Here is a 14,237-nt window from a genome sequence, read left to right as displayed (position 1 = left end):
AACGCACAGGTGGATCAGTGGCTGACTCCGCACCAACTGGAGATCGGCAAAGTGGTTTGTGACAACGGAAGAAAATTGTTGGCAGCATTGAATTTGGGCACATGTGTGTAATCTGATCGTACAACGCTTTGTGCATAAGTACCCAGGCTTACAGGATGTCCTGAAGCAGGTCAGGAAGGTGTGTGGCCATTTCAGGCATTCCTACACGGCCATGGCGCACTTTTCAGATATCCAGCGGCGAAACAACATGCCAGTGATGCGCTTGATTTGCGACAGCCCGACACGTTGGAATTCAACACTCCTAATGTTCGACCGCCTGCTCCAATAAGAAAAAGCTGTTAACGACTATTTATATGACCGTGGTGCTAGGACAGCCTCTGTGGAGCTGGGAATTTTTTTGCCACATTACTGGACGCTCATGCGCAATGCCTGTAGGCGCATGCGTCCTTTTGAGGAGGTGACAAACCTAGTCAGTCGCACCGAAGGCACCATCAGCTACATCATACCATTTGCTTGCTTCCTGGAGCGTGCCCTGTGAAGAGTGCTGGATCAGGCCGTAGATGAGCGTGAAGAGGAAGAGGAAGAGTTGTGGTCACCATCACCACCAGAAACAGCCTTATCAGCATCGCTTGCTGGACCTGCGGCAATGCTGGAAGAGGATTGTGAGGAAGAGGAGTCAGAGGAGGAATGTGGCTTTGAGGAGGAGGCAAACCACAACCACAACAGGCATCCCAGGGTGCTCATTGTCACCTATCTGGTACCCGTGGTGTTGTACGTGGCTGGGGGAAAGAACATACCTTCAGTGAAATCACTGAGGACGAGGAACGGGACATGAGTAGCTCGGCATCCAACCTTGTGCAAATGGGGTCTTTCATGCCGTCGTGCCTGTTGAGGGACCCTCGTATAAAAAGGCTGAAGGAGAACGACCTGTACTGGGTGTCCATGCTACTAGACCCCAGGTATAAGCAGAAAGTGCCTGAAATGTTACCGAATTACCGCAAGTCGGAAAGGACGCAGCAGTTCCAAAATAAATTTAAAAGTATGCTTTACACAGCGTATAAGGGTGATGTCACAGCACAACGGGAATCTAACAGGGGAAGAGGTGAAAGTAATCCTCCTCCTCCCACGACCACGTCGGCAAGGACAGGACGCTTTACAGACGTGTTGTTGATGTAGGACATGCGGAGCTTTTTAAGTCCTACGCATCGCCACAGCCCTTCGGGGTCCACCCTCAGAGAACGACTCGACCGACAGGTAGCAGACTACCTCGCTTTAACTGCAGATATCGACACTCTGAGGAGAGATGAACCCCTTGACTACTGGGTGTGCAGGCTTGACCTGTGGCGCGATAGAACTTCTGGCCTGCCCCGCTTCAAGTGTCCTGTCAGAAAGGACCTTCAGTGCAGCAGGAGGTATTGTCACTGAGAAGAGAAGTCACCTAGGTCAAAAAAGTCTAGATTACCTCACCTTTATTAAGATGAATGTGGGATGGATCCCGAAGGGACTGACAGTGGGCGATACATTCGACTAAAAAAGGCCTGATGAGGGGGACGTAACAGGGATTAAACTGATAAGAATAGTACTACTTAACACACCACTACTTAACACACCACTCCTGGCACATTAGATTGCACGCGCAGTGCCCCAAATTTGAAGCAGGAGGACCGACCAAGCATCTTTTTCCATCTCCCGGATCCTAAAATCGATGCCATATACATGTCCCCTGGTAGGGGACGTAACAGGGATTAAACTGATAAGAATAGTACTACTTAACACACCACTCCTATCTGGTGGCACATTAGATTACACGCGCAGTGCCCCAAATTTGAAGTAGGAGGACCAACCAAGCATCTTTTTCCATCTCCCGGTTCCTAAAATCGATAGGGGACGTAACAGGGATTAAACTGATAGGAATAGTACTACTTAACACACCTTATAATAACACAGAGAGAGACAACGCAGAGAGAGGAGTCTGAAGAAGAGGAGTCAGAGGAGGAAGGTGGCTTTGAGGAGGTGGAAGACCAAACACAGCAGGCAACCCAGGGGGCTTGTTGTCACCTTTCGGGGACCCCTGGTGTTGTACATGGCTGGGTGGAGGAAGAGACCTTCAATGACATCAGTGAGGACAAGGAACGGGACATGGCTAGCTTGGTATCCAACCTTGTGCAAATGGGGAGTTTGCGGTTGTGCACATGGACTGTTTGCGGTGCGTTAAACGAGGAGTTTGGTCTGTCACTGTGAAACCCTGTGCGTAACCCTTACACTACCTGATCGATACAACATCATACCTGATGTTTTAAAGCACGTTATTCCAAACAATTTAGGAATGTTAGGTGATTTATGCCCTTTATGGATTAAAACCAGACTCTGCATCAACTATGTAATTTTCCATGGGAGTTTTGCCATGGATCCCCCTCCGGCATGCCACATTCCAGGTGTTGGTCCCCTTGAAACAACTTTTCCATCACTATTGTGGCCAGAAAGAGTCCCTGTGGGTTTTAAAATTCGCCTGCCTATTGAAGTCTATGGCGGTTGGCCCGGTTCGCGAACATTTGCAGAAATTCGCAATTTTATGTTCGCGACATCTCTACTCAATAGCTGCAGTAATAGTGTCTGGAAGAATCCTGCTTGAAAGTGTATATTGTTTTACCGCTCCAACTGTGTACCTCTATGTGTCAGTTTTTTTACTGGTTTTCAGAATAAAATCAACATTCACTCTCTATCCTAACCATTAGTCATCCTTTTTTTCACATCTTGGGTAATTTTAGCCCTTGTGATTGGGCAGACTTTTCCACCAAAAAAAAAAAAGCCTCTGCTCCATTCCATCTTTTTTTTTTTTTCAGGTGCGAGAAATGGCACTCATAAATCAAATTGATCATGTTCAACCCTATGTGAGTTGTTCCAGGATTCTCTCCTTCATTGGGTCAAAATATTGCCTGATCATCCGAATTGCAGTTTGACCTGAAACTAATCTAGATCTACAAATATAGCTCAAATTCTAGATATTGATATGGTTCAGGACAAATCCATCCGGCCTTAAGGGGTTAAGACTACTTTGAATGTTTTTTTTTTTTTATTTACAATGAAAGCCAGGATAGCTGGCCTAGTAATCAGTATTGAGGAAAACAACAGTTTACTTACTCTCCTATATTACATAGTTACATAGCTGAAAAGAGACTTGCGTCTATCAAGTTCAGCCTTCCTCACATATGCTTTTGCTGTTGATCCAAAAGAAGGCAAAAAAACCCAGTCTGAAGCGCTTCCAATTTTGCAACAAACTAGGAAAAAATTCCTTCTTGACCCCAAAATAGCAGTCAGATATCTCCTTGGATCAAGCACTAATTAGAAATTATATCCCTGTATTTTATGTTTTTGCAAGTATTTATCCAATTGCAGTTTAAACATCTGTATAGACTCTGACAAAACCACCTCTTCAGGCAATGAATTCCATATCCTTATTGCTCTTACTGTAAAAAAGCCTTTCTTTGCCTTAGATGAAATCTCCTTTCTTCAAGCCTAAATGTGTGACCTCTAGTGATGTCCCGAACGGTTCGCTGGCGAATAGTTCCTGGCGAACATAGCTTATTCGCGTTCGCCATGGATGGCGAACATATGCAATGTTCGGTCCGCCCCCTATTCGTCATCATTGAGTAAACTTTGACCCTGTACCTCACAGTCAGCAGACACATTCCAGCCAATCAGCAGCAGACCCTCCCTCCCAGACCCTCCCACCTCCTAGACAGCATACAATTTAGATTAATTCTGAATTGCCTTCTTTTTTTTTTTTTTTTAGACAGAAGTGTGTTATAATTGAGCATGCTAGGCTGAACGTGCGTATATCATGGCTAGTTTCACTGAGGGTATGAGTATATAGCAGTACATTGTTGTGAAAGATGGCTGTCATGTTTAGGGTGTAGCTTGCAAGTCAGAGGCCGCTCTCTAATTAGGCGGTTTAGGCAGCCGCCTAAGGCCTCGCGCTGGCTGCGGCCTCGCGGCTGCCTAAACCGCCTGTGGGCAGACTGTGTCAGGTCCTCGGTCACTGACCAAGTACCTGACACCAGGAGGGGGCCGGCGTATGCCGCCGGGTGCGAGGCCCCTCCTGGTTGCCCGGCCAGCCACCGCAGACACCGGTCTGCAGCTCCACAGTGAGCAGAGCTGCAGACCATGTGTCTCGCGAAAACTGGCCAATCAGAGGGTTGCCGCGGGTCTCCACGGCAACGCTCTGATGGTCTTGCGAGATTACATGGTCTGCAGCTCTGCGGAGCTGCAGACCGGGAGCAGTGGTCACCGGATCACCAGGGAGCCCACTGTACCACCAGGGACTAAAGATAGGCTCTCTCACCCCCCACCACACTCAGCCTCCCTACCACCCTCCACACCACCCTCAGCCTCATCAGCCTCACCACCCTCCCCACCACCCTCAGCCTCACCACCCTCCCCACCACCCTCAGCCTCACCACCCTCAGCCTCCCTACCACCTTCAGCCTCCCCACCCTCCCCACCACCTTCAGCCTCACCACCCTCCCCACCATCCTCAGCCTCACCACCCTCCCCACCACCCTCAGCCTCACCACCCTCCCCACCACCCCCACCACCCTCAGCACCCCACAACCCTCAGCCTCAGCACCCCCCACCACCCTCAGCCTCACCACCCTCCCCAATACCCTCAGCCTCACCACCCTCCCCACCCTTAGCCTCAGCACCCCCTCCACCCTAAGCCTCAGCACCCTTAGCCTCACCACCACCCTCAGCCTCACCACCCCCACCACCCTCAGCCTCACCACCCCCCACCACCCTCGGCATCACCCTCCCTCATCACCCTCAGCATCACCCTCCCTCACCACCCTCAGCATCACCCTCCCTCACCACTCTCAGCATCACCACCCTCACCATCCTCACCACCCTCAGCATCACCCCCACCCCAACCACCCGCAGCATCACCCCCTCACCATCCTCAGCATCACCCCTCACCCCCCTCAGCCTCACCCTCCACCCCCCTCAGCCTCACCCCCCCACCACCCTCAGCCTCAGCACCCACCACCACACTCAGCCTCACCACCCCCACCTCCCTCACCACCCTCAGCCTCCCCAATACCCTCAGCCTCACCACCCCCACCTCCCTCACCACCCTCAGCCTCCCCAATACCATCAGCCTCACCACCCTCCACACCACCCTCAGCCTCACCGCCCCACCAGCCTCAGCACCCCCACCACCCTCAGCCTCAGCACCCCCACCACCCTAAGCCTCAGCACCCTCAGCCTCACCACCTTCAGCCTCACCACCCCACCACCTTCAGCCTCACCACCCCACCACCCTCAGCATCACCCTCCCTCACCACCCTCAGCATCACCCTCCCTCACCACCCTCAGCATCACCCTCCCTCACCACCCTCAGCCTCACCCCTCACCCCCCTCAGCCTCACCCCCACCTTCCTAGAAACATAGAAACATAGAATGTGACGGCAGATAAGAACCATTCGGCCCATCTAGTCTGCCCAGTTTTCTAAATACTTTCATTAGTCCCTGGCCTTATCTTATAGTTAGGATAGCCTTATGCCTATCCCACGCATGCTTAAACTCCTTTACTGTGTTAACCTCTACCACTTCAGCTGGAAGGCTATTCCATGCATCCACTACCCTCTCAGTAAAGTAATACTTCCTGATATTATTTTTAAACCTTTGTCCCTCTAATTTAAGACTATGTCCTCTTGTTGTGGTAGTTTTTCTTCTTTTAAATATAGTCTCCTCCTTTACTGTGTTGATTCCCTTTATGTATTTAAATGTTTCTATCATATCCCCCCTGTCTCGTCTTTCCTCCAAGCTATACATGTTAAGATCCTTTAACCTTTCCTGGTAAGTTTTATCCTGCAATCCATGAACCAGTTTAGTAGCCCTTCTTTGAACTCTCTCTAAGGTATCAATATCCTTCTGAAGATAGGGTCTCCAGTACTGTGTACAGTACTCCAAGTGAGGTCTCACCAGTGTTCTGTACAATGGCATGAGCACTTCCCTCTTTCTACTGCTAATACCTCTCCCTATACAACCAAGCATTCTGCTAGCATTTCCTGCTGCTCTATTACATTGTCTGCCTACCTTTAAGTCATCAGAAATAATCACCCCTAAATCCCTTTCCTCAGATGTTGAGGTTAGGACTCTATCAAATATTTTGTACTCTACCCTTGGGTTTTTACGTCCAAGATGCATTATCTTGCACTTATCCACATTAAATGTCAGTTGCCACAACTCTGACCATTTTTCTAGTTTACCTAAATCATTTTCCATTTGGCTTATCCCTCCTGGAACATCAACCCTGTTACATATCTTAGTATCATCCGCAAAAAGACACACCTTACCATCAAGACCTTCTGCAATATCACTAATAAAAATATTAAAGAGAATGGGTCCAAGTACAGATCCCTGAGGTACCCCACTGGTGACAAGCCCAAGCTTCGAATATACTCCATTGACTACAACCCTCTGTTGCCTGTCACTCAGCCACTGCCTTACCCATTCAACAATATTGGAATCCAAACTCAAAAATTGTAGTTTATTGATAAGCCTTCTATGTGCAACAGTGTCAAAAGCCTTACTGAAATCTAGGTAAGCAATGTCTACTGCACCACCCTGATCTATAATTTTAGTTACCCAATCAAAAAAATCAATAAGATTAGTTTGGCATGATCTCCCTGAAGTAAACCCATGTTGTCTCTGGTCTTGAAATCCATGTGTTTTTAGATGTTCAACAATCCTATCCTTTAACATGGTTTCCATCACTTTCCCCACTACTGAAGTAAGGCTTACTGGCCTATAGTTGCCCGACTCCTCCCTATTACCTTTCTTGTGAATGGGCACAACATTCGCTAACTTCCAATCTTCTGGGACTACTCCTGTTATCAATGATTGGTGAAATAAATCTGTTAATGGTTTTGCTAGTACACCACTAAGCTCTTTTAATAGCTTTGGGTGTATTCCATCAGGTCCCATTGACTTATTTGTCTTTACTTTTGACAGTTGAAATAGAACCTCTTCCTCTGTAAACTCACGTGTAATAAATGACTCATTTATCCTTTTTCTTAACTGAGGTCCCTTTCCTTCATTTTCATCTGTAAATACCGAACAAAAATATTCATTGAGGCAGTCAGCTAGACCTTTATCCTCATCTACATACCTTCCTTCTTTTGTTTTTAATCTAACTAATCCTTGTTTTACTTTTCTTTTCTCATTTATGTATCTAAAAAAAGTTTTGTCCCCCTTTTTTACTGACTGTGCTATTTTCTCTTCTGTGTGGGATTTGGAAGCTCTTATAACTTGCTTAGCCTCTTTCTGACTAATCTTATAGGTCATTCTGTCTTCCTCACTCTGGTTTTTTTTATAATTACTAAATGCTAACTTTTTGTTTTTTACTATTTTGGCCACATCTTTACGATTAGTTAATGTGCAGAGAGCAGTTCATGTGATCAAAGGCATGGTGTGGAGGATCGGCTATAGTGGGACATGCTTGGCAGGCTGCCGTTTACTGCTTGTGCTTATCCGATCCCTTCTGGGCACCAGGTGCAGACCCTGGGAGTCCCTGATACCTGGAACAACAAAGGCAAGTCTCTGGCTGAGTGCCGGGTTCGCGGCTTGAGGTGGTGGAAGCTTGTTTTGTCGGGTGGTCGGATCTGTCCCGGTGGTGCTTCACGTCCGGTGCGGGATTGTGGTGGCTTAAGGTGGAGGCGAGTGCTTGACGTGGGGCAGGCTCTGCATTTCTGTTTGTGCCTCCGGTCCCGTCTTCAACGCCTTTTGCGTTGGTGGATTTTATTGGGGACTGCTTCGCTTGGCTGTGGTGGAGCTTGTTGGGGCTGTGGTGGAGCTTGTTGGGGCTTCCTGCTTGTTATTTGCTTCCAAAATTGATTAAAGAGTCTGTCCAGCTTAGACTCAATATCCTGGCATGCTTTGCTGGTACCAGGAGGACACGCGGCTGCCGCCATATTGGGAGAGTCGCAGATGAGTATGTGCTCTGTGCGTCCATTAGCTCCAGACAGCCTCTCAGGGGTGGACCGGGATAACCCCCACCGGTCCGAGGGGAGGGGGGTAACAGAGCTCCTGCCGGGAAGTAGCTGCTCCTGGGCATCCCAGGATCGGAAGATCGTCCGCCTCTCCCGTCCGATGAGCACCAGGCCACACTTGCCACGCGGAGGTAAGTAAGACTCTGTCGAGTTGCTGACCGCTTTTAAGCATGTCTGGTCGGTCAGGTAGGAGCAACATTGCTGGGTCATCCCCTTCTGGGGTGAAATTCGCTTGTTGATAGCTGCTTAAAGTGAGATATTGAGGGAGCTCACACGAAGTGTGTCTTTCCTCCATGACAGCTAAGTCCCGCCCCCCGGAAGCTGCATTCTTAGTGAGAGGAGGGACAGTGTAGCTGCTGCTGATTTAATAGGGAAATCGATAGCTAGGCTAGTGTATTCAGTGTCCACTACAGTCCTGAAGGACTCATCTGATCTCTGCTGTAAGGACAGCACCCCAAAACGCCCTTTTTAGGGCTAGAACATCAGTCTGCTTTTTTTTTTTCTGTGTAATCTAATTGCAGTTGCCTGCCTGCCAGCGTGTGTGTCAGGCTCACAGCGTATACTGTGCCCACTTGTCCAGTGCCACCACTCATATCTGGTGTCACAATAGCTTGCATTTAAAAAAAACAAAACTTTTTTGACTGTGAAATAATAGCAGTCAGTTTCCTTCACACGTGTGCGTTTCAGGGCCTGCCAGGGCACAGTGTCACACCAGTGCAACTCATATCTGGTGTAACAGTAGTGTACATTAAAACAAAAATACAGGGGGCTTGTTGTCACTTTTCGGGGACCCTTGGTGTTGTACGTGGCTGGGTGGAAATAGAGACCTTTAATGACATCAGTGAGGACAAGGTATGGGACATGGCTAGCTTGGTATCCAACCTTGTGCAAATGGGGAGTTTGCGGTTGTGCAAATGGACTGTTTGTGGTTGTTTGCGGTGCTTTAAACGGGGAGTTTGGTCTGTCACTGTGAAGCGGGCGTAACCCTTACACTACCTGATCGATACAACATCATACCTGATGTTTTAAAGCACGTTATTCCAAACAATTTAGGAATGTTAGGTGATTTATGTCCTTTATGGATTAAAACCAGACTCTGCATCAACTATGTAATTTTCCATGGGAGATTTGCCATGGATCCCCCTCCGGCATGCCACAGTCCAGGTGTTAGTCCCCTTGAAACAACTTTTCCATCACTATTGTGGCCAGAAAGAGTCCCTGTGGGTTTTAAAATTTGCCTGCCTATTGAAGTCTATGGCGGTTCGCCCAGTTCGCCCGTACGCGAACATTTGCGGAAGTTCGCGTTTGCCGTTCGCGAACGGAAAATGTTATGTTCGCGACATCACTAGTGACCTTGTGTCCTATGTATGGCCCTGTTTATGAATAGATTTACAAATAATGGTTTGTACTGGCCCCGAATATATTTGTATAATGTTATCATATCCCTCTCAGGCGCCGTTTTTCCAAACTGAAGAGATTAAAGTTTTTTAACCTTTCTTCATAACTAAAATGCTCCATTCCTTTTATCAATTTTGTAGCTCGTCTCTGCACTTTTTCTGAATATGAAGTAGGCATTTTATGTTTATGCACTTTCATTTGTTCTTGGAAACCATTGGAGTCAAGGGGTCAGGGTACCGTAATGTTAGAAAGGCTTTTTATACTTACAGTAGCTTCTTTCAGTCTTTTGAAGTCTATGTGAAGGTATGCATGTATTCCTTTAAAAGAACCTGGCAATGTAATTCCACGTATCAAAAGGACAAATAAAACAACATATGGGAGAGTTGCTGTTATCCACACAACCTAAAACCAGAAAACAGAGAATTTTTTTAATAATAACCAAAATTAAAAGGGATTGACCACACATATCCAGAACAATATGAAATATGCCTTTAATATTAATGCCTAGGATAAGTGCAGATTATTCCAATACCAATATAAGGCCAGTCTGTGAATTATTTTAATTCAATATCCTTTCTAAAAAAGAAAAAGGTAATTGCAAAGATACGTTCTACCTAGCAAAACATATGCAAAATACCTTTCACTAACATTACTTGACAGGGTAGTAAATACAAGCTTCCAGGATACCTAAAACTTTTTTTGGGCAGGGTCAACAAGCAACTCTGGAATATTCTGTTATACCCGTAGGTATGTACATGTACACAACAAGGAATACAGTATATAATTTAAAAATATATAGGAAAAAAGTTAATACAAACTAGAATAATATATTTTTTTGCATAGAGGAAATATAAGCTTGTCAAGTTAGGTAGCAATAATGAGGAAGGAATAGAATGTAGATAAAGAAATAGCGTGAGACGACTGAGTTCAGTTTTTATCTATAGATTTCAGAAAGCTGCCATTACTATCTGAACTTGATGTAGAAAAAAAAAAATATGGTAGCTAGGGGTTCCCATGCCCCTAGCTACCAACCCACCAACCCACGGCAATTCAAACTTTCAAAGCCTAATAATTCAATATTAACCTACCCCTTCACCCTAAGAAGCATTAGGGTGGGTAAAAAAATTATAATAATTTATCTTTATTTTTTGAAAATTTTTGACAGTGTGATGAAGGGGAGGGGCATAGCCATGATAATATAAAGCACAGGCTTTCAAATGCTTGAGAAATCTGATCCAAAAGCTTCATAAGAGAATCAAGATGCCATTGTCTGATTTGAGTGTTGAAATTTCTAATATGTTTTAATGTTAACAGTATTCAATGCATCACATTAGTCCAATACCCATGAGCAAGTCACTATAACTATACAAATAAAAATGACTGCACACAAAGCTACTGCCACAGCTCTAGGCAGCATGCACATCAGTTGCCACAGTACTATGAGACACTTACAGCACTACCTACAGCACCAGAATGTGCCCACAGTACCAGATTGCATCCACAACACTTCCCTCACCAAATAAATGCCAGTAATAATAATAATAATTAAAAAGAGCCCTGGAGGGGTTCCCTCTAACAGAGGCCATCTCAACATCCATTAGAGAGACTGTTAGAAAAAAAATATGTGAATACACACAGGCTGCTGAATACATACACTCAAAGCTGAATGCATACAGACTGCTGAATACATACATTCACTGCTAAATACATACCCACAGACTGCTGGATACACCCACAGACTGCGGGATACACATGCAGACTGCGGGATACACATGCAGACTGCGGGATACGCACATGCAGACTGCCGAATATGCACATGCAGACTGCAGAATACGCACACGCAGACTGCCGAATACGCACACACAGACTGCCGAATACGCACACACAGACTGCCGAATACGCACATACAGACTGCCGAATACACACACACAGACTGAAACATAGAATGTGATGGCAGATAAGAACCATTCGGCCCATCTAGTCTGCCCAAAAGTAGTATTTTTCTCTCCATTTTACTCCATGTAGATGCCATAGTGATGGAATAATGGGAAGTAGTTTAAATGCATTTTTTATATCCATCTTATAAAACGATCACTATAGGGTCAGGAACACAAATATGTGTCATGGTCGCCCTGGAAGAGCCCAACAGGGGAATTGAACCTAAGGTCTTGTGCATTCCAGGTCTGTGTCTCTGCCTCTGAACCACATTCGGTTCTGCCGAATATACACACACACACAGATTGCTATAAACATACACCCAACAAACAAGGTATAGGCGCTCGCTATAGTAGTACGAGTGGTGTAAAGTGGGCAGCAGTGACCAGCACAAGGATTCCCCACCTTATGATAAAATAATGGTGAACAGAGAGAGAAAGGAAACCGCGCCCTTATTTTGATACGAACATACGTACTCAAATCCTTATGGTCGTATAATGGTAGACCTCAAAAAAAGAGAAATAAACAAAACAATAGTGTAACCCTGTAAATATTCAGGAAACAATAAAAAGCATGCTTTTTATTGTTTCCTGAATATTTACAGGGTTACACTATTGTTTTGTTTATTTCTCTTTTTTTGAGGTCTACCATTATACGACCATAAGGATTTGAGTACGTATGTTCGTATCAAAATAAGGGCGCGGTTTCCTTTCTCTCTCTGTTCAAACATACACCCAAAGCTGAATACACACACAGATACTGCTGAATACATACACAGATTGCTGAATACACGCAGAGACTGATGAATACATACACACTCCTGAATACAAAAACACACACAGAAATGAGCCCTCCCTCATTCCTCTGCAACACCAAGGATCCAATCCCTGCAAAAGATTTATTATGACATTTTAAAAGGCCAGGATATGGATCCCATGAGAGAGAGGTTTAGGACCTGCTAGAAAGACTACAGGCTTCTCATGACTCACGGCTTCAGTCTAGGAGTCAGATAACAGGTTTGAACATTAGGAAATATATTGCCATTTCCCAGTGTTTTTTGTATGTTTTGAGTTGCTTCAGACACACTGTGGGCAGCAGTAATGCAGCTAGTAAACCCTTCCGTGACTCTAGCTGTAACGAACGCTGGTATTACAGGTACACGGTCGCCTATTTTATCCCGAACTGTCAGAGCTGGAGTGATTATAGCTCGCAGATCGGGTGTTGCTTCAAACGTTTCTCCAGATGAAATTCAGCATCCAAGTATATTCTCCCAGCAAAGTAGAAAGATACCCAAACATCAGCCTGAACTATATGAATGGTGTAACAGGAATGCTTTATTCAGGCCAACGGCCTGGTTTATATGCAGTTAACAATATACAGGGTTTCTGTTGACATATTCCAGGGACATTCCCCACTGGACCTGAGAGTGGACAGTGATAAAATACATTCTGCAAGTACATTGGCTCTCAGGTCCAGGACACTCCTACTGCCAATAATATAATCCATCCCCTGTTCTGGGGAGATAATGGAGTCAAGCACTATACCAAACTCAATTATCTCCCTGTGACAAACAGGAGTTTGGCAAGCAGGCTCCTCCAGGAGCTTGTGGCAGCCTCCTGCCCACAGACTATGGACCTGGTGAAATATAATGTTAAAGTCTCTGTGTGTGTCTGTTTGGACTTATATAGCCACACTTCGAGCTTTCGAAGTGGCACTTCGAATTCCTGAACAACTGCACAAACCAGAGACCACACTGGAGCTTGTTAACAACTATAAACAACTTGGAACGTTTCTCACCACAGTGTTCTAATTGTTCGTCTGGGTGCCCACAATTCCTATAGACAACCACAAGGTAGCGGCCATCTTGCTTGCTTGAATGCAGGCAGCGGTGTTTGGACATTAATCTCCTGGAACTAAAATCGCATACAGAAACTCCCGAACACTGCTGGACTTCTATCATCGCCTGCATTTGTTTCTATTCAGCTTAGAAGGGCACTGTTCGGTGACATCCTTCGTCTGGATGAAGGGAACAAGCTCCAGGGTAAGACTATTGACTCTGTTCGGTAGTTTGTTAGTTTTCAAACTACCGAACTAGACCAACCGCAAGCCCTAATACTTTGGAACTGTTTTGGGCATTTTGTAAATGTGTTACGATTGGTTTGTAAGTTTGTGTCCCTGTCCCCAAAGAGGTCCATGTGGGCATACACCTTGCTTGGGGACTTGCATAAAAGGCCAGTGTGGCACCATTAACCCCTTAAGGACCGGCCTGTTTTTGCGATGTTTGTACGTTAAGGACCAGAGCAGTTTTAACACTTTTGTGGTGTTTGTGTTTAGCTGTAATTTTCCGCTCTCTCATTTACGGTTCCCATACAAGTTATATATTGTTTTTTTCACGACAAGAAGGGCTTTCTTTACATACCATTATTTATATTATGTCATATATTGTATTTAAAAAAATAAATAAAAAAATATGGTGAAAATTTAAAAAAAAAAATGTTTTTGGACTTTTACTTGAAAAAATCTTTTACTTATCTACAAAAGCTAATGAAAAAAACTGCTAAATAGATTAAAAATGTTGTCCCGAGTTTAACCCCTTAAGACCGGAGGGCGTACTATTACGTCCTTTTAAAAGCGGCTCTAAACGCCGCCGGACGTAATAGTACGCCCTCCGGTTTTTAGTAACTTACCCGGTCGCTGGCGGTCCCACGCCGGCGATCGCGGTTCGGGGGACTCCCAGGGAGCCCCCCGCGGCACGTCCGCCCTCCAGGAGCCCTCCCGGCCATGTGAGAGTGAGGTCCTTGCGAGGACCTCACAATCACATGGCCGGTATAGCTGCCTGCTGCATTGCCAGCAGGG

The 14,237-nt window shown here is 45.7% G+C and overlaps 1 protein-coding gene across 1 annotated transcript in view; it reads right to left on the bottom strand.

Annotated features, from left to right (window-relative positions):
- The window catches only part of SLC6A2 (solute carrier family 6 member 2), a 1,625,321-nt gene that overhangs the window by 1,147,953 nt on the left and 463,131 nt on the right, over window positions 1–14,237 (bottom strand). The window contains exon 6 of the mRNA XM_063437889.1: window positions 9,714–9,848. Coding sequence (XP_063293959.1) covers window positions 9,714–9,848 — 135 coding nt within the window. The remainder of the gene's footprint in view (window positions 1–9,713; window positions 9,849–14,237) is intronic.

The sequence above is a fragment of the Pelobates fuscus genome, chromosome 12 (assembly GCF_036172605.1).
Source record: "Pelobates fuscus isolate aPelFus1 chromosome 12, aPelFus1.pri, whole genome shotgun sequence".
In the NCBI taxonomy this organism is placed as follows: domain Eukaryota; kingdom Metazoa; phylum Chordata; class Amphibia; order Anura; family Pelobatidae; genus Pelobates; species Pelobates fuscus.
This window is presented reverse-complemented; position numbering and strand designations above follow the sequence as displayed.